This window comes from Anser brachyrhynchus (assembly GCF_964034855.1).
Source record: "Anser brachyrhynchus genome assembly, chromosome: Z".
Lineage (NCBI taxonomy): Eukaryota > Metazoa > Chordata > Aves > Anseriformes > Anatidae > Anser > Anser brachyrhynchus.
Genome location: NC_137697.1, coordinates 76,067,006 through 76,088,622, shown reverse-complemented (window position 1 = coordinate 76,088,622; position 21,617 = coordinate 76,067,006). Strand labels below are relative to the sequence as shown.

At 37.2% G+C, this 21,617-nt stretch overlaps 1 protein-coding gene and 1 long non-coding RNA gene across 5 annotated transcripts in view; both read right to left on the bottom strand.

Annotated features, from left to right (window-relative positions):
• The window catches only part of ADGRV1 (adhesion G protein-coupled receptor V1), a 289,971-nt gene extending 283,151 nt beyond the window's left edge, over positions 1 to 6,820 (bottom strand). The window contains exon 1 of the mRNA XM_080573059.1: positions 6,672 to 6,820. Within this exon, the coding sequence (XP_080429185.1) occupies positions 6,672 to 6,693 (22 nt within the window). The 5' untranslated portion in view covers positions 6,694 to 6,820. The remainder of the gene's footprint in view (positions 1 to 6,671) is intronic.
• Positions 6,821 to 8,435: 1,615 nt separating this feature from the next.
• LOC308185727 lies at positions 8,436 to 21,522 on the bottom strand. 4 transcript variants are annotated; one of them, XR_013943705.1, is made up of 5 exons: positions 17,630 to 21,522; positions 16,833 to 16,952; positions 16,655 to 16,735; positions 11,179 to 14,781; positions 8,436 to 10,627 (listed from the first exon to the last, which is right to left on the bottom strand). It is a non-coding gene; the product is annotated as an uncharacterized lncRNA (long non-coding RNA). The 4 variants fall into 4 exon arrangements; XR_013943704.1 differs by having other exon boundaries at positions 8,436 to 14,781; XR_013943706.1 differs by having other exon boundaries at positions 8,436 to 14,781; positions 16,655 to 16,714.
• Between the last annotated feature and the right edge of the window lie 95 nt (positions 21,523 to 21,617).

Here is a 21,617-nt window from a genome sequence, read left to right as displayed (position 1 = left end):
CAAAATCTAGCATTTGGATAGTGGGTACTAACCAAGTTTGCACTTTTTTGTTTGTTTGTTTTTTTCCTAATTTTTCTTTAGATGTGGGATAAGTCTCTCACTGTAAGTCTAAGTCTCTCACTTTTGGACTAGAAAAGAGAGTGTTCCAAAACCACTATTTTGAACGAATATCTGTTTTTGTTTGTTTTGTTTGTTTTTTGTTTGTTTTGTGGTTTATTTTGGTCTTCAACATGCTTCAAGGTGAATAAAGCACGACTATTACAGTAAGTAACAACAACTAATACTTTATCTGCACCCCTTCTCACTCTGGTCTGCACTAACAGTTGCAGCATTTCAGGCAAGAATCTGTTTCCATGATTCCCATGCATGTTATTTGGTATCACTGACACTAATTCTCCAGGGTTTCCTGTCTTCTTCCTTACCATAAAGGCACTCTAGGTGTCTGCCCATCCTCTCCCTTTATTACTAACATTGGAAAGTGATAGAAAAAGAATAAATGCAGACTACATGGTGCCAAAATCCCATGATAATCTTTCAAGGTCCTGAAGTTCTGGGGCTCAGCTGCTTGCTCACAAGCTACTGCCACGACAGTACCACGGCACAACCTCAAGTACTAAGATGTATCTGCATTTGGGACACTGATATCAGATTCACCTGATCATTTGTTTTATAACAATTTCAGGTTTGTTTGTTTTTTGTTTTTTGTTTTTTTTTTTTAAATAATCTTATTATCAATGGCCAAATATATCACCAGGAATGGTGATTATTGCACTGAAAACGGTAAACCTGCAGGCCAAGGCCATGACAGAGCCCTGATGAGAAATTCAAATCATCTCCTCTTGTTAACAGATGCCACAAAGAGGAAAAAAAAAAGTAACAGGCCCAGAGTACCTCTTGCAAGTTTTCTGGCAGCTGCTTCATTTTCCTTCCTCAGAAGAGTTTGAATGGATCTGAACTATACATTTGAATTTTAAGTTCTAAAGCACATAATAGTTACCAGAGAACCCAGTTTTAACTCGTAAATGCTAAAGACTTTCTGAGGTAACTACTTGCTCTGCTTGTTCCCATTCAGAGCAGGGAATAAAAGACAAAACTAACAAGAACCACTGAATCCACTACTTCTGTGCAAACAGCAAGCAGAGGGAACACAATCCTGTTCTGCAAACATGTGCTGTTACCTTATAATTTGCTGGTCTAACAAAGAACCAGACAATAATTTTGAATAGCTGTAGGACTCAGATTAATTTAATCCAAAGTAACTCTGATGAAATGACTCGCAGTTATTACTTTATATTTAGAACACAAATCACAGTCTAATGAAAACAAACTTTGGCTGAAATCTGCTAATCAGAATGTTCAGAAAAACACCAGTAGGAAGTTGAGTATACTCTAACTTGTACAATTAATAAATAAATAATAATAAAAAAAAAAACGGTAACACTGATTTCAGCTGCAGAACTTCAAATTTATTGTATGCAACTGAAGAGAATCTATTCACATCTAGCTCTAACTACATACCGTAGGAAACTGATGTATTATTTTGGAATCATATATGTATCATGATATATAAATACATATATATAATATATATATATATTTATATTTATCATACAGTATAGGTTTAAGTAAAAGGCAAATCTAGTTTCCAGCTCCACTCCAGAAATTCTTTTCTACACATGTGAAAACAGCAGAGATCTTTCACTAATGGAGATTATTTTACAGGGTTATCCAGGGTTTGGGTTTTTATCCGTGGAATTCTGTCCAACGTACAGTTCGAAACACTGTAAGTAAGCTTTCACACTTGTTCTCAAATGGTTTCTTGAACGAAGAATGCAGGCAGATGTAACACAATACAAAACAAAAAACTATGAAGATGCTTAGCACTCCCAATTCACACTTATGCAGAAGCAACTGCATGACTGAGGCTGTCTCAGGATCAGACTTGTGCATATATGGTACAAGAAATCCAGCTGAGAAAGGTCTGCAGGCTTCAGTGAGGCATAAGCTATTTATTCTACTTGAGTAAAGATCTTATAATTTCCATTTGTATCTCCACTTCAGAGGTTTTTCTCATGTCCCCAACACTTAACAAATTTTTAGAACTTGTGAGCCAAGAACAAAAACTACCACAGCGTCAAGTACCTAATACTTGTCCTGAATGAAGTACTGTGGCCTGAATGAATAGCATATATCAGAATAAGTAATTTGGGCAGTCTGCAACCTGCTGGTCATTTTTCTCATACTGAGAACCAAAAATAGAATGAGCTGTTTTGTAATAGTGCTTCACGCATAATAATCTTGCAATAAAAAAATCCATAGGGTACAGAATAATAAATTATAGCCTCATGGTGAGGATTAGATGGCATTATGTGAGATATACTGACAGAAGAATTATTGCTATCCACAGTGGATCCTTACAAGTTAATACGCATTTATGAGCCAAACAGTATTTTAATGGGTTGACTAATTATTAGAATAAATGTCTTGAGTTATTCTTGACTTCATAAAATAGTATTACTAAATATGAAAACATTTATACTAAATTTAAGAAGGATATACAAACTTCATTTCTACAGTTAACTGTATTCATTTGTTATTAGATGGCAGCAGAGAATGTTGCTTTTATTACGTATTTGTATTTTACAAAGTCCACCACAAAGACTTCTTTCTGCGTAAGTAAAAACATATATGTATTGTTTTCCAAAAGAATCGTAGCGTGAGGCTCCCTCTCTAATCAATATTATGGATTAATCCCTTAAATATGGGCAACGCATTTTTACATAAAACACATGGTAAAGTATTTGGGTGCTGGAGAGAACTCCCCAAGCAAAATTTGTTTGGGTTCAAAGACTTCTCACATTATCTTTCTCATGTATTGTGGTTCCCTTGGCTTTTCTAAACCTTTTAACCTATGTCACAATTTAATAATCACTATTTAATAATTATAATCATTCCCTTATTAACTGGGTATTTCTTTTCCTTGTTCTAAGGCACCCTGTAGCTCAAGACAAGGAAATCTCTTTGTTGATTAGTTATTTAAGACCAGCAACAATAACTATGCTGGAAAGAAAGGTGCTTTGAGAGGATTACACACAGCTAGTTCTCAACAGCACCAAACGGAGAGCAGCAAATTACAAACCCAAGTACTTCATTGCATGTAACCAAATTGGCTGGTTGAAATGCTAATTGCCTTTCAGCAGAGCTAAAGACAGACAGGGGACCCTGTGCTTCACAGAATGACATGCATTTTTTATCCCACTTCTGCACCATTGTCTTGCTGAGAATTATTCAAAATCTATTCTTAAAGGTAACTCTTTTCCTAACCTTTAAAAATGTGGGAAATTTCTAAAGCTCTAACCAATACTTCAGATCTGTTGGTCTGCCAAACCCATAACAGATGGCTGAATTAAGGCCACGTTAAATCCTTAATGAAGCAAAGCTTGGAACAACTCACAGCAGTAACGTACTGGACAAGTCCGTGATAAGTGACTGAGGAGAATAAAGTTTCTTTTGCTATCTAAAAATGAGACTTGGAATTATACTCTGAGAAAGCTGTATCAGATACAAATGAGATAACCAAACAAAAATCTCTTGGTGTATATATATACATTAAAAATTCTTACGTTATTCTCGAGAAAATTCTGTCTTCAACTTGTTAAAAAATCTACAATCACAAAAGCTGCAATGTTCATGGAAAGTATTTTCTCTGTTGCTTAATTTTGCCACCGAAATTTAGGCTGTTAGATAAGCCTGTTTAAATAAGTACAACTTTATCCTAAGAGTGACCTTAGTTATACTTACAAATTATCTTAGTAAAAGGAATTTAAACTAGCTTTATAGGAAATATTAATAAGCCATACTATGAAACTCTGTTTTTAGTATTTTTAATGTATTTCAGAACTCCCCGTTTTCAAATTATTTCTGAAAATAGCCACAAATACTCATGTATAAACCCGATCTTGAAAATGCTTATTCACACAACGTATTTCCCAGTGGGATTATTCACTCGAAGTGTGGCTTTGACAAGTGAGGCTTTGTAGAAATGGTATCACCTGTGATTCAATGGTACCTTTTGGAGATAAAAAAGGAAGCAGTGGATCCATCTGGAATAAGATAAATGAACGGCACATAACATCAGTTCCTTCAATTCCTCCTGCCCTGTTCCTTCTGTCCTAAAAAACAGTATCATAGTCCTTTTTTAAATACACAGAAAGAATTCTTGAACTTCTGGAACTATGACCGATGCCTACAATCTGCAGCAATGAGAAGTATTACATCACGGTTGTATCCAACAATGACTTATACCTAAATCCACCATTCCCGTAGAGCTGAAACGCAAGCGCAATTTATAAAAATGAGTAAAACCAATCAATAGGATTACACCTGTAAAAATAGCTATGTATGTGATTATATCTTTGGAAGGTCAAGGCCTAATACTCCCTGAGAAAACAACTTCACCATGATCATATTTCTTCTTGCCCACCTACATATTTTGATTTCCTAGATAACAACTTATAAATGGATCTAAAACCAAGAACAGGTTTGGAAGAGGCTGGCCAAAAAATAATAAAATGAAAAAACAGAGAGCTGGGTTATCTAGCAATAAAATGAAGCTAAATTGCATCAGACATCCAATCTCAAGTAATGCCAAGAGTTAGATACACAGGTTACTTCCAAAAACACCTGAAGCTAAAAAAGTCCAGATGTAGCCAAGAAAAATGTTAAGTCTTCCTCTTTTTCAAGTGTCATTCAAGGATATACTTTTCCACTGAGTTTTCAAAGAAGCATTCTTAAATTATTTTTTTCGTAAGCTTATAGGCCATTACTATGAAGTACTCCTAAAAAAATACAACAATTAATTATCACCTCATTTTCACCATTTTTTAATTCTGAACAACTATAGTAGTTATGTAACAACAAATCACTTTTTAAAGTGGATTTGTGATCAACAATATTTTTCACCCAAAGTGCCTTAAATTCTTTGTGTCTCATGACTGAGTTCCTACAGTTCTCTGGAGCTGTATTCTTCTTTAGAGATATACATTAAACGTACATGCTTTCAGGGCTTCTGCAACAGCTCAGTTTAAGTCATTGAAATACTCAGGTGATAAATAAAATATATAGGTAAGCAAGCTCTTTTTTTAATGGAAATCCAAAGGCAAAATAAATAAATAAATGGAGTCCAAATGCCATGAATATTGGAGGTCTTAATAACAAGGTATGTTTCTTTCTGAATCTTTCATTCAGATGAAGCTCAGAACAATTTCCAAGAGAAGAAATCCACTGTAGGTTTGGTTGTTATAATGATCAACCTTATTCACTAGGAACATCTCTTTAAACCTCACCCTGTATTATTTTTCAGCCTTAAAAATTCTGGCAGCACAAATAAATTGCCCAGCCCAAATTCTCACAAAAGCAAATGTAATTTTTCCCATTGATTTCCATGTAAGCAGGACACAGACTGCGATTACAAGCTTATAAGCATGTGCTCCTGTTATCGGTGCTAATTAGTTCACTTCCTAGTTCACAAATTTGTTAAATATCATTGATTTTTTAAATTAAAATTATTAAAACACAGAAGTACATGGTATAAATCAATAATAACATTAAGCATTAGTAATAATACTTAGTAACTAAAAATAGTACATCCTTGAAAATAGTTAGCTTTCATATTAACAATTATTTGGGCATTTCAATTCTGAACTTAATACTCTACAAGTGATTTTATTTCCTCGGGAATCTGGTTGCCCTTTTCACATGGAAACGAATACATTTAGCAGGAGAAAGCTTGCTTTAGGCTTCAGGGACAGACAGACAGTTTTCTAAATATATCCCATTCTACCTTTAGTTATTAAACTGCCAAAATGCATATTATTTAACTGAAAGACTCATTCTAAAAGATGGGTGCAAAGAGTAACAGTTAAAAAATAAATAATTTAAAAAAAAAAAAACAATTTTGGCTTTTATATAACAAGTAAGATTTTAAAAAGTCACGTTGTTTCACAGCAATATTATAAAGCAATTATAGTCTGATTAAAAAACAATGAATGATGTTTCGCAGGCAGTTTTTTATCTTCGCTAGCCAAAGCGAATTATGCAATATTTTAAATTGAATCAGCACATCTAAGCTACAAGCAAGAAAAACATTTCCAATTGTTACCACTTATATTTTTAATCACTAACCTGTTTAAAACTCATTTCTTATCGGATGGTGATTTGAAAAAATTCATCCTGACTTTAAATTCACTTTTGCAATACACCGTGCATAGAAAACTCCCCCACTTAATTCTCACCTAATTAAAACAGCCTGATGTCTTGTGCATTTTTAAGAGTTAAAAATCGCCAGTTGGATCACCTCAGACTGAGTTTCATCTTGATACGATCCCCTGAGAATAGGATTTTCCATCGGAAAGATTATTGCCTCCACCTGCCCTCCTCTGCTGAGCAGAAAGAGGAGCTGCTAGAAGAAGAGAAACCTTAGCGCTCTTTTCCTATCCATCAGCCACTCGTGGGCGAGCTGCACGCTCACTGTCTGCTGCCGGGCGAGCCATGCCTCTGCTGCAACAGGTGCTGCTGGCACAACTCTGGAGCTGGAAAGCGAAGATCTCTGCTGCTGATGGAGGATGCTCCAAAAGCACCTACCACCTCAATCGGAGAGACACCAGACCTACCTAGACCCGGGGACAGGGACATCTGCCGCTTCTGGAGTCGGCGAGCCGCCTGCACACACTCACTGTCACGCAGGCATTATGCATTCCCGTCTCCTACTCCTCCCTCCTCTCCGCACAGCGTCCAGCAACTCTCCTCCCTCTTCTGACTCCTGCTGCCTTCACGCTGCTCTAGAGATAAAAGGGGGTGGGATGGCAGAGGACAACGTTTTTCAAACCTCAGTGATTGCCCCTGTGCTGATGTAGCTCAGACACAGACAGACCTTCCAGTCGCTGCCTCATTAGTTCTTCTGCATAGCTAGGGCTGCTGTGTTTAATTACTGAGGGCAGCAATTAAACAGGTTTTGCTCGGAAGACGACAGATTTTAGGTTCAGGATTCAGGACCAGGACATGCAGCTCATCACAACTACGCAGTGCTGAGCAGGGACACACAGTTTCCACCCCTAAATCAAGCATTCTGGATTCAGTAATTTCTCCAATATCTAATTCCTGTTTTATGGTCACCCACACTTCAACAAATCCTGAGCCACTGCTATCCCTCACAACACAGATGCAAAGACACAAAGGCAGCAACCAGCTCTTGCCAGTGTTTGCCCCCAAACTCCCCAGTTCTCCCATTCAATGCTAAACAAGGACCAAAATTCCTCCTTTTCAAAATAAATGAAATAAATCAGATTAAATGAAATAAAAATAAAATTTGCACCTAAGCCCCAAACCAGAAAATACTGAATTGTGATGAAATCTCTTTTACTTAGTCCCATTTACATGATCTTTACTATAGTTACAGAACCTGTGAGATAGCTACTAGCTCTCAAAAGGTGGAAATGCTATTGCAAACTAATGTAGCAGCAGCAGCAACATGATTTCAAGTAGGCTGAATCCTGTTAGACGTATTAACGCTGCCAACACTCCCTACATCTCATGTACAAACTGAAACCATTCTGTCAAATTTCAAAAAGCATTGATTGTAACTCCAATGAACTCCAACTCTCAATACATTCTTAATCTATAACACTACACAACCATGTGCTTCATCAGGTGCTTCAAGTTTACTAGATCTTTTAATTTTTTTTGGTCCCAAATCCTCTAACTGTTATCAAAACAGTACTGCTAAGTATTTAGGAAAATCATAGCTTTGACACAACTTGGTGCAAAAGCAATGCAAAAACATGCATTTACTGTATGAATCTTTACAGATGAATTTTTTTAAAATCCTATGTTATTAGTATTGAATAAACAAAATTTAATGTAAATTCCTGTTTTGATATATATTACCAAGATATATTTAGAAATGAATCCAAATATAACTCCAGCTTAATTTTAGATATACTCACAGCTTTATTTCACAAACAGCACATTTACAGAAAGGGCTGAGGGAAATGCTGAGGACAAAAAAGGATTCTGCCCTGAATAAAAGCTGGATGATATTTGCAGAGTTTGCTATAGTTTACTGAGAATTAATTTCATATTAGCTTCTTTTGCTCTATTTTTAGCTTATTTAGAGTACATGGAGTATACAGAAAAAATATCACAGTGATACAGAGCAAGAACTAGATGTATCCTTGGAAGCAGTGATTTTGGTAAAGCTAATATAATTTTTGCATATGCAAAGAAGCAGTACTGTGCAGTAGTATTACGAACAACAACAACAACAAAAGATAAGGATCTAAAAGACTGCAGGCCTCCTGATAGAATTAGTCTGGTCATTATGCCAATACCGTGTCAAGTTGTATATTTCATAATTCAGGAATAATGTGAGTAAACTGGAAAAGACAAAGAAGATGTCAGAGAATGATGAGAGGTTTCAGCAATTGCTTTGTAAAAGGCTCAAAGACCTCAAGAAGTATTTATCTTATAGAACTAAACTTAGAAATGCTTGAAAGTATATAGCCTTCCTGCCAACAGCAGCCACTTAGTCTCACCTAGTCACATAGCAGGATGGAATACGCTGCCTCCAAGAAGTGCTGCTTGTTTATCTCCCCTGACTAAACAGGGAAAGTACGTAACAGTCTTTGACTGGGCACTTAGACTTTTGGATAATTAAATTAGGTAATGTTAGGTAAGATGGATCTCTGTACTCTGTATGCAAATGAACATTGAAAGATAAAAATCTGTACAGTAACACAGAAGCACAGATGAATTAATTTACAAAAACAAAATTAGATATTAACACCACAAAAAATTTCCAGTTGTTTCTATTGTTCTATTACGTTGTTTCAGCCTGAATTATTTCACGCTGTCCTTTGTCTTACAGTTTGTGTGGGAAGCAAAGTGACCCTACGTTCAGTTTGGCTCTCACGAGCAGCTATCCAGCTGCCCGGTATCAGAGGGATTGACTTAATAGCCATCAGTCCTCAATTACAGCAGAGCAGTGAACATTAAATGTTTCTAATTATTGAGACAGAAAACACAGGAAGAGGCTGAGAACTCAAGTTGGGCTCGCTAACTCACAGGAGTAGTTTCACAGTAACTTTCAGGAGATTTTCAACAAAACTGCACTCTGATCTGAAACGATTGTACTACTCTCTCCACTCAATTCTCAGTACTCTGTGTTTTCTCTAGATCCCGAAGGAATTCCTGATTACTTTTTAAATTTTATTTTCAGCACACCACTCCAGAGACCTATGCTTCCCTTTGTTGCACACCAGCGTAAGACAGCGCCCATGGGATTTTGTCTGCGGTGCTCCTCACCCAGCTGGAAGGTTATTGATGATTGACATGGGACACTCTGCACGCACTTGGAACAACTCAGCATGCTGCCCACACAGCACTCTCACCCCTTACAAATGTCAGGAATAAACAATTGGGCCTGGTTTTGGACCCACAATAGATCTGGCATTGCACAGAACTATGCCTTCAGGTCAGCCTTAACTTCTCTTTTCAATAAAAGCAGTAAATAAGGTGTACTAAGTACACCCCTCAATTCTTTATTTGTTTGGATTTCCTTTGGTTGGAATTCATTAAAACTCGGCACGTTAAAAATGGCTCTGCTGTGGGTAAACCAATATTGAAAGCAGCGGCAATAGAATCAATAGACTCCAGTTTGTTTGTTTGTTTTGAAATCTTGCCTTTTCCCTTCATTGGCATCATCTGAAAGGAAAGATCAGTGAAGAGGGAGTTAAAAGAAGAAACAAATCCCTGAGAAGGAAAGTTGGACTTAAAGGAGCAAGAAGAAAAAACTGAAAACAAAGGGCTTCAGAAGGGAGCATTTTCTCTTCTTGTTTACATTTTTGTTTCTATTTATAAAGCAGATTTCTGTGTTGTGTGAATATGAAGGCCATTTGGCTTTCAGCCACAGTATTGCAATCTTTATACACTGTTAGCAAAAATAAGCGCTGATAGTAAAGTTTGCTGAATATCTCTAAATGCCACAAAACTGAGATATCATTAATGCTTCTCAACTGTTAATTTTTTTTTCACTGTATAAGAAAGTTTTGCTTTCACCTGAGTGAGGCTTCCAAACTTCAAAATTCTGGGCCAAATACTTATTTGGACATAAGTAGCAAACAAGTAAATCCTGAGAATTTTGAAATGTTAATCCTGCACAGACATTGCTCTGTCTTTTACCTTTCCTGGTACTGCAGCTGAAGCAGACTGAACTACTCTGAATGAGGAACATAGGCATGTGCAGAGGTCTTTCACAGATCAATCCTGAATTAAGATACATCAGACACAAGTTAACTTTACATTTTGACTGTTTATTAATGAATCACTTGCAATACAGTGGAGCATTTCAAGAATACCTAACATCCATCAGATGCTGTTCCGATTAGTTCTAGTGTATTGGTAGAACAGGGGCTGATCTTGCTCCTCTCTTCACAAAGTAATTGGCAAGATACAAACGATGTTCTTGTAAGAAATGCCTTTTTTGTTTGTTTGTTGTTTTGTTTTTGTTTTTAAGAAAGAGGATTTTCTTTGAACAATAGTTCATGGTAGTAAGTCTCTTTCAAATGGATTCCTGCAAGAGAGACTATTATTAAGAATATCACGGACCACCACAAGCACTTAAATTCTTCCCTGTGTGGTTGTCATTTCATATTTGATTCCATATGGATAACTGTTTGGTTGGCTGATGTCTAGGATGCATTCCTTGTGTGATTACTTCCTCTCAGTGTGATTTACAGCAGGAAGCAGATCTAACTGCAGTGTTGAAAGAAACAGCAGCCAGAAATACAGAACATGACTGTGGTAGCTTAGTCTCCAGGGAACTATGCTTCAAGTCATGCTGTGGGACAGGGCATAACTGACTGAGACTCCTACTAAAGAGGTGTGCTCACCTGTCTGAGAGGCTGACTAGTCTGTTTATCAAGCTTCTGACCACTATCCCATAGCAGCTTAGGATCACACTTGTGTTTTCTGTTCTTCAAGATTTAAAATGAAATTTCTGATTAATTTCCTCTTCTCAGCTGCTCTCTCTGAAGAGTCCTTTCCAGCTATCCCCACCCTGAGGAAATGCACAACCACGGTCAGGTATCACCTGATGCCTGGTTAGAAGTACCAAATACTCGCACTGCTCTCTTTACTGAACTGCTGCATGTCCTTCTTCATGGGCTGGGAATGCTTTAACATTAAAATATTTACTGGGAAGTTTCCTGATGAATAAACACATCCATGAAAAAGCACAAAGTAAACAAATACAAATAGAGGATACTGCATGACTAAGTTTGAGTGTGATGTTTCTGCCTCAGTAGTTAATGCCTGACTGATGAATGTGCAGATGGTTATAAATAAATTCAGGTTTTGATCCTCTGTGTTCTGGAGATGTCCAGGATTTAAGACAAAGAAAAATGAGAACTTCTAAGTGGACTGTGCTCTTATTCTTTTGACAAAAATTTAAATCACCTTCCTGCGATTAGTTAGGCAAAGGTTAACCTATACACAGTACTGCTCCTTTCTAATATACTGGCAGAGTACACTGATATTAATGTTTAAAAAGAGATTTTAACTGAAGAAAAAAAAAGAAAAAAATATTCCTAATATCATGAAAGAACAGTAAATGTTCCATGGCATCTGTTCATGGGAAGTTGCTATATTTTAACACAATTTATAACAGAAATGTTATTCACCTAATCATGACCTTTTATTATTGAACTTGGCTATATATTTGACAAGACTCACAAAAAATGAGATGACTTTTAAGGAAACATTACTATAAATATGTTCAAGTGTAAAACATTGAACTAATAATGAGAAACTAAGCCCTTTGTTTCTACTTAACACATCCCAGATTTGGTTGATCAAAGTTGCAGCATGCAATTCTGACACAATTTATGTTAGGACACAAAGAGAATGCCATCTCTGAAGACATCGCTTGGTCTTACAAAGCTCAGTGGCTCCTTTCAAACCCCAGTGGCAGCTTACTGGCTTGTAGGTCACATGGAGAAACAGTAAGATGAGGACTTGGCATGGGTTGTCTGCCTGCTCTTCTTGTGCCGTTATTGTTGCTAAATAAAGTTGCAGTCTTGTTTCTTCAAATGAAGTGTGTCCACTTCCTCATTTGCAGCACGCCTCAGACAATGTAGATAGTATGCAACAAGTCAGAAGCTTTCTCATAAAACATCCATCAAATTACTGAAAATGCACAACTTGAGAGAATGTAAAACACTAGACTGAAATTGAAAAACAATGCTTACCAGAATTGCATTGTTCCGAAGATAAAGCACAGCAAAAATATTAAAAACTGTCCATAAGCTCTTTTATCTGTATTGCTCTTAGTTTCGGAGTCCTCCAAAAGTATTTCAGTCTAATTAAAAAAAAGCAAAAAGGTTTCCAGCTCCTGACTGACTTTCCCAATTCCTGATACGTATTTTTTCTTCCTTTCAAATAAAGAGAAAACCCTACTTGGAAACACAAATAATTTACATTTTTTGACTTGAGAGTTGATTCCTTTTTTTCTGAAATTCTTTAAGTGAAAACTTTAAGTGTTTTCTCATTTGTGGCTCACTTTTCCCCCTTGAGACCAAAGGGATATTACTTGAATAAATGTGTAATAAATGTACCATAATGTATGATTATATATGTATGTTTTTTATATATGTATGTTTATATATGTATAATAATGAATAAATGTAAGCTTCCAAAGGAAAGCAATAAGGCCAGAACTATCCTACAGCTCTATGAATTTGTCTTACTGGCTGTGGAAATCCTGCCATCCAACATGGCTGTAAAATGGTGTCTGCAAAGGAGCACTGCAACATCTTAGCATTCTAAAGCTTGGAGTGATCCTGGGGACTCTCAGGCATACAGAAGAGAAAAAAAACAAACACATCAATTGGTAAGACAGAGGACAAAACTCACTCTTTTCAGAGTTGGTCTGCAAGGGGAAAAGGTGCAACTACTCTCCTTAAATGTCCTTTAAGTTTGTCCTAAGCAACATCCAAGGCCTTCAGGATTTCTTTCTCTAAATGTAATGCTTGATCTGCAACATTTTTAAGTTAATGAAATAACTATCTGCCATTATTTCTTATTCTTTCCTTAAAATTATTTCTTTAAAACTATGAAGTTACTTATATATTATCATCCTCTTCCCTCTGACACCTGAAATTTGAGTACAAAAGACACAGGATGGAAAAGCAAACATCTTAATTATGCTATACTGTAAAGCACCCTAAACAACAAACAACTTGCATCTAAGTCCTATATGTGATTTTTTATTCCACATCTAGGTATTGTAGGAGTCTATGCAGTGATGCAGCAACATCACTTGATACAAAAATATTCCTAGAAAAACATAATCCATTTAACACTGTTATGAAACACACTCCCACATAGCCATTTAATTTATCAAAAACATCAAAAGTTGGAAGCAGTGCAGACAAGCAATAAAAAGGCTCAGTGAGAATGAGATACACGAAAGAGAGAATACTGAAATGCATGTCTCGGGTATACAGTATAAATCAACAAAAACAATATTGTTCAAAATCTGTATAAGATCAGCTAGCTTGATCTTTTAAAGTTGCTTCCAGTTTCTGCCCACCATGTGTGGTGCTTCCCTGTGGTTTGTTATTTTACTTCAATGGCAGAGGGAGGAAACCAACAAAGCTCAGTAACCATACTGCATAGCACAATGTAACCATGGAAGCATTTGTCCACTTGTCAGAACCTCTCCAGAAGGATTCAGCCATTCATTTCATTGAATCAATATTGAAGCTTTTAAGATTTATTACTAGAGGGTGGAGGAAAACTAATAAAACAAATTCCTTGTTGCTTCCCATTAAATACATCTTGTCACAGTAGGCTTATTAATACCTTGTAAACACTTTACTGATGTCGTGTGGGCTACGTTACTGTCTCTCCTTACGGGGGGATTACTCCTAATGTATTTGCATTAACATGCCTGATACTCAGTGAAAGAACTTAAAGGTTTTTGACACATTCTGATGTCTCGTATAGAAGCTGAATCGAATGGAAGGACAAAAGCTGTAAGAAAACACGGGCGAAGGGAATCTGTTTTAAAATTCATGAAAATGCCCCCCGATAAAATGTTTCTATGTCTATTAGAGCACTCCTTTAATTTACATCATAAATGGGACGTCTGTAACCATATCTTAAATGCTTAAAAAGTTGAATGGGATGATTTGTTTTAGAATTACTTTAATAGTTGTTATACATTAAAGTATGGTAAAAATATATTAAATTAGCATCAATTCTTATCTAATAATGACTGATAAAGGCAAAGCTGAAAACAATATATCTTGAATGAAAAGCACAACTAAACATTCTAGACTACAGATTGCTGTAGCACATGACATTTAAATTTGTTATCAACTTTATAATGAAAATGTGAAAAAAGAAGCATAGCAAGAAGTTAAGTTGCAGTATAATTACTATTATTAATATCAGGACCAGAGAGTATAATTGAACAGTTTACTTTACACTAATATACCATTACAGGGGAAAACTGAAGCACCTTAACAACACATTACAAATATTTATCAATATATCAGGCTGTGAATGCCATACCTGTTAGTATATTAAAGCTTTTCAAGACTGAATTAGATCCTTCTTCATGAGATCAAGTCTCCCTTCTCCTGCTCCAACTCCTTTCTAATATTCGGTCTTCCTTCTGCAAAAGCTGTGTGGCTTACCCCACACTGTTCCAGTCATGAGGAGCTTAAAACAAAGGATGAAAGTAATGCTAGGGTTTTCCAGACAACTCCCTTACTTGCTTATAGGCCTGGCTTTATGTGGGAAGAACAGTACAGGGCAGAAGAAAAGCCCGCATAGTTGACTGGATTGCGCTGATGTATCAGGGCCTGCATAAAGGCACTTTCTCACTCTGTGGAATAAAATCAAAGGACTGCTTGCCAATGAAAGCTTTTCTCAGTTGCAGCTGTAGGTAGCTATGTACCAATACAGAATAAATCTGCAGAAAAACTGCCTGTGCTTGTGGGCTTGTAACAGGGGAATAAATACGTATCAATAGAGTCCTATCCACACAGCAGTGTCAATGGTTAGGCTATTTACCAGCACCAAGGAAGCCACAGCTGAAAACCCAGTGTTCAAAAAATACCGTATCATATTCAACTCCTTCCCGTGGAGTATCAAAACTGCCTCAAAATCCCTAAGCTTTTTATTTCCAAAATTAAGAAGAGTTTAGCAGAGTGACAGAAAGTCAGTGTTCTACAATCAAGAACAAAATGTGTTTTAGCATGTGTCTTGGTGCAAAGTGTGGCAAAAATTCAGTCAGAAACATAATTGTTAAAAAAAACAATGGTTATGAAAAAGAAGACTGTAGAACGGACATTGTAACTTGGACTGTATAAATTACAGAAGATTAAAAATATAAGGGAAAAACACTGGGTTGGGAAAATAATGACAAGTTTAATAACAGTATTTTTAAAGTCTGTAACACTCATTTCCAAAGATACAAAAGGACATTTAGACAATAAATATAAGTGGCAATTTGAGAATTTTCCCATACATCTGTTTCTCTAACTGGCAAAGAGTATTCCTTAAGAGTACACCTCCTCCTCTTAACTTGGTTCTGACTATCTGAACTGATTTTCAGTGCTGCCACTTGAAAGTTAAATATATTTTTAGAAATGCAAAATGTATGTGAAATAAGCTACACGGGGAAGAAAGGAAATCATAGCAAAGACAAAGACTGTAGAAATGGTGACTAAAAGCTAAATGATTGAATGCAAGTCAAATACCTACTCTAATCATCCATTGCGGTGTTTTATCCCTTGGGATGAACTACATTTTCTTAGGAAAAATGTTTTTTTTTTCCCAAAGTTAGCTGATCTGTGTACGTTTCATTTGAAGAATTCTAAAATGCTCAGCTACAAAGACTGTTTGCTCACTGCTGTTTTTTTAGTATCTTCTAATATGTTATGGGAAGAACTAAGAGTGTTGGTCTCCCACCTATCAGAAAGAGAATGTGGACTGTTACAGTAACGGAATGTCAGACAGACTGACAGCAAACCTAGACAGAATAATGTAAAGGCTAATGTGAAAATTCACTTACATAAGGTAAGAGAAAGGAATAAAAGAAAAATGTGATTCTATTCCAATAACGCAATTTTGGTTAATTCTGAGAGATTATAAATTTGGATGACAGTAATTATGCTCATGTAACAGAGCTGAACAGTTGGAGGACTTGTTTTATAATCACATTGCTACACTTCACAGACATAGCACAATGCTAGGAAATAGCACAATGTTGTTAAATGAATTAAAAATTAGCTGGTAGCTCTCGAAAAGCATTCTTCATTAAGATATTATGAACAAAATACAAATTTCCCTTCTAAGAAATGAAAATACTTCTATTATGTAGCTCAACAAGGACCACAAAGAGATCTGCTGCTCCTCAGTACTATCTTCATGTACATGTAAAAATGACAATTGGATGTTTGTGATGTTGGTATCAGCAGAAAGGAAATTACAGTATTACAGTGGTATGGTTCACCTGGTAAACTGGTCCCATAAAACCAAGTCATGCTAACACTACTGAATACTTTCAAAACCAAAATGTAGGTTATACCTTACGAATGGCCTCCTGGATCATTTTCTTATGAAGGAATTCTAGCAGAAAAGCATCTCACTTTAAGTGTCCAGTGTGATGCTGTAAGAAAGAAAAAATAGAATTAGTGTGATCTTTGGCTGTATCAACAGCAGATTAGCAACAAGCAGTTGTGGGGAAATGGGGAGGAACCTTTTACCTTTGTACATAGCACTAATGGATAGATATTTTAAACTGTGTTAAGTTCTGGTGTCCACACTAGTAAAGATGCTGAAACCCAGGGAGGATGGAATCAAATCAAATTCCTAAAAACTGAGAGCTAGAGAAAGCAGGAAACAAAAGTTAACGAGCTCATAATGTTAAATTCATTTAAAAAATATGAAGGAAAGAGTTGAGTACAACACAAAAATTCTTTCTGAGAAAAAATAAGCTGCACACTGCAAGGGTTTCTAAATTTACTCAAGGAAGACAGCTCAAAAAGTAAAAGCTATTCCTGGACTTATCTGCTGATTCAGAGCTAAAATTGGAAGTAATCTATGACAATCTTTAAAAAAATACATAAGTTATCACACTACAGAAACTCTTATTCATCACTATGGATAAATGAGTAGGAATTGAGAATCTGATAGGAAAATCTGTCTGTGGATAATGTGAAATAAATATTCAAAAGTCTATACTCCATTTTGCTCGCTGCCTTCGCTGTTACTGACTGGTTTCACTAGATTTTGTTATTCAGAGGATACCTAAGCTGAGCAAAGTAAAGTGTAAACTAGATGCAAGTACAGTTCTTTAGAGATTTTTGATAAATAAGTGTCAGACAAGCAATGCACCCTACTGGCTGTGTTACGGAAGGTGCACAGCATATTTCTATTATGAATACATACTTATATAAAAATTAAAAAGTAAGCAATGCAGGCTGAGTAACTAAAGGGAAGCAACAAATACATTAAATATGAAATAAGGAAACAACAGATTTAAGAAAATGTTATTAATTACCATTTATTCTTATTGAAACTGTGACAGTGCTGATTAAATTTTATAGTTTGATTCTTTTAACCGATATTTCAGTGAAGTTGTCTGAACCTTGTTGATTAAAAAGGGTTTCTTCAAATTTTGAGAACCGAGGCCCGGATTTTAACACTAATATAATTAAATGTATATATGCAAATATTCCCACTGGAGAACAGACTACTCCACAAATCTCTGCCGACCCAGCACCACCTACTTTCTATGTAACTCTGTAGTTCTTAAATAGCTCCTCTTCTTGCACTTTACACATCTTGGACTCTACTGAAGCTACAGATCTACCGTGACTTAACTATTCCCTATGATTTTAGTACAACTCCCAGGCACCACATAGGGAAGCAGAGACAGACAAAGGCTGTATATATTTCTCTGTGTGAATCTTTTGATGATTCATAGCTTATAATTTCATTGAAGTAACTAAAACATGCATTTAGATACCTGGTGCTAGCCATCTGAAGGTAAATCCAGCCCCATGGCCTTGAACCACAGAAAGTTATAGAAATATATAAAGACTTACAAAAACAGTGGTGGGACATTACATGAATGCCATCTCCAGGCAGATTTTTTTTTTTGATTAAATATAACCTGGAAGCCACATGAGCCCTCCAACATGTTCTGTACAGCTCCCTTTTACAATTTCCTTAAAATACTTTTAATATCCCTACGTGTACACCTAAGTGCCTAACTGTGATTAAGACACGCTGGGTGCAGAATGACCAACGGGAATGTGGTAGAGATCCCTGTGGCTGCTCCTGGAATGCCACAGAGTGATTAACACTGACCCTGCTGCTCATTGAGAATGCGCTATTAGGATATGCAAAGCAACTTACATGGGGACGGAGAAAGGCCGTGTTCCCATTAGCATTCATGGGAGCTATGCAGCTACAGTCTTGTTCGTCAAGTTTGGAATATACCCTTTTGTTATTGATGGGAAAATGTCACCAGTTACAAATGGTTACACACGGGGGTGTACCAGGGTCAACCCAAACTCCAGGACTTTCTTTCCCCCTCTAAGGCAGAGTGCTGCTTCAGCAGTTCTTTTTTGACCTGATGGTACACCTCTTTAGATAAAAGAAATGGTGAAATTCCCTGCGCTGACCTTTTTTGTAGCCCCACCACCCAAAGATTAAAGAAAACCTCCACAAGGATATGCCCGTACCGGCGTATGAAGGGACAATCATCAGACACTGCTGTAGGCATCAGTGGGTATGAAGTCTGCCTTCACACTCCTCTCCAGGTCAACCCACTGCTCTAACGAGCCTCATAAAACAGTCTTTCAACAGCATGAATAGGGGTTGAGTCATCAGTTTCCCAGCTACAGACAGCTACAGTCACTTCATTCCTACTACTGAAAGCTTCCTTTAAAAAACACAACAGAACGGATCGGTGCCGTAGGTATTCTTTGCCAGATGTGGCACGACACCTCTCAATGGACAAATTCTCATTCACTTTGTTATAATTACTCTTTAGCAACTTGGGATCCCAAGAGAAAGCTTAGGGTTTATGGGAAATTAATTCAATCGTGTTACCTTCAACAAGGCACACTGCTCTTGCTGGAAATACAGCATGGGTTTTGGTGGGAAATCTAACCTGCTTACGTTCCACCATCCCCAGAAATACATACAGTCATCCTGGGACCACTACCAGCATGTACACACATTTGTCGTGTAATCTGACAATCCTGGCTCATCCTTGATACGCAGAAGCTTCTATTTAGGGCTGTGCATAAGGCCTTCAGTTCAGCTACGTTAATTAGCATGAGCTGTGCGTCTGACCCATGACAAATACAGAAAGCTTGCTTCTGAGCAGGCTCTGACTGGGATGACCCATGAAATACCTAGCAAAGAAAATATCCCTAGTAAGGCTCCAGAACTATTTAGAAATATTCTGCTGATACGTAAGAAACTTTGGTTTGGGGCAATTCTAATTACACGTGGCATCAACAGCAACATTTCAATAAATGCAGAACAATAAAGTCCACAAATTAGCCCAACTTGCTGCTGGAAATATTTTCCTGTCTGAGAGTTAGCAGGTTGGCACTACTGCGTGCTTCTTGACAAAATACAGCAATCAGAGCTGCCCTGCCTGGCCAGCTCTTCATGTATGCTCACCTGCACATGAGAGTATTTATATTGTTTCATGCAAGTTTCTTACTTAAAACATAGAACTTCTCTACTCCTGACAAAATACCTATATGGAAACGTACTGCTTTCTTTGTTGATGCTATTTGGCTAGAGAGTACCTAGACACTTTAGGAATACTTTAAATAATTTAACCCGATCCTTTCTTCATCAACAATAAATCAGAATTTTAAGGTAGATATTAAAACATATATTGACTTTCAAAAAATAAACTGAGAAACAAAAACACATTATACCTTGACAGCTTATTTTACAATGCCTGGAAATATGGCTTGAATCTTCTCCAAGTTCTGTGAGAGCAATGTGTTTGGTGCTCCATGGAACCAAATAATTGTTAGCTTTTGCATTTATGTCTTGAGACTTACAATATGTAGTTTTCAAAACTAAAAAAAAGTCATTAAAGAATTCTGCATTTTTTAATACCAAGCACACTTCTAACCTCTTTAGTTGTACAAGAAAGTCTGAAAACATCATGTAAAAAAGCTCAAAAAACGAGGCGAAAAAAAAAAAAGGAAAAAAGTTAATTAAGATTACTGTGGTTTGTCTTTGTTTTTTAAGCTTAGATTTAATCTGTTTAGGAACTTGATTCACAATCACATTTCCCTTCAGCAATAATGCAGTCAATTGTTCAACACACCCAGCCTAACCTTAGAGCTGCCAGCTTTCGTAAGAAATACTGTACTTGCTCCTGCTGTAATCAAACACGCCTTCCTAAGGCTTTGTCTGAAGCAACTTCTGCTACATTGAACTTCCTAGTCAGACCGGAAAGTCCTCCAACTGCAACAGGTCTTTCCTGTAATACCAAATAATTAGTATGATTGTTAGGGAAGACAATGCATATAGAATATTTAATTTATGGTTCGTTTCTTCTGAGAGAATTTTTTATATATATAAACGTACACAGAGATGTGTGTGTATATATAGTATTTATATACATGAATATAAATGTTATTACATAGGCTGCACACTTGCATCTCTGCAGTACATGTCCTGAGGAAGGAAGGGTGAGGAGGGCCAAAAAGCAGAAGGCAGCTGAATAAGCAACAACACTCTTAAGAGCCAAGGCAAGGCTGACACGTCAGCAGTCTCTGCAGACGAGGAGGGAATTGCTACAGCCAAAAAGGGCTCTCAAAAAGAGCTGTCTTTCCGCCACAAACACGGTGCAGCCTCCTGCCCGTTTCACCACAGAACGCCTCGCAGAGATAAAAGGCAGGCTCAGCCTGTTGGGCAGAGCCCCTACGTGCTACTGCTATCCCCACGATCCTGTTGTTATCTGTAGGATCCCGCTGTTATCTCTAGGATCCTGTCACCCCTAGGATCCTGTTGTTACTGTGGGGTCTTGCTATCCGTAGGATCCTGTTATCCCTACGATCCTGTCGATATCCCTAGAATCCTGTTGTCCCTAGGATCCTGCTGTTACTGTCGGATCTTGTCACCCCCAGGGTGCCGTCATCCCTAAGATCCTGTTATTATCCCTCGAATCCTGCTGTTAACCCAAGGATCCTGTTGTTACCGTTGGATCCTGTTATCCATAGGATCCTTTTGTTATCCCTATGATCCTGATATATCTAGGATCCTGATGTTTTCCACAGGATCCTGTCACCCGTAGGATCCCGTTGTTACCCCTGGCATCCTGTTATCCCTAAGATCCTGTTGTTACCCACAGGATCCTGTTATCCCTAGGACCCTGTTGCTGTCCCTAGGATCCCGTCAACCCTACGACATGTTGTCACCCCCTCCCTCAGGGCCACGCACGGCGCCTCTCCTGCCCGTGTGTCCGTGTGAGGGGGCAGGACGGACGGCTATAAAATGGAGGA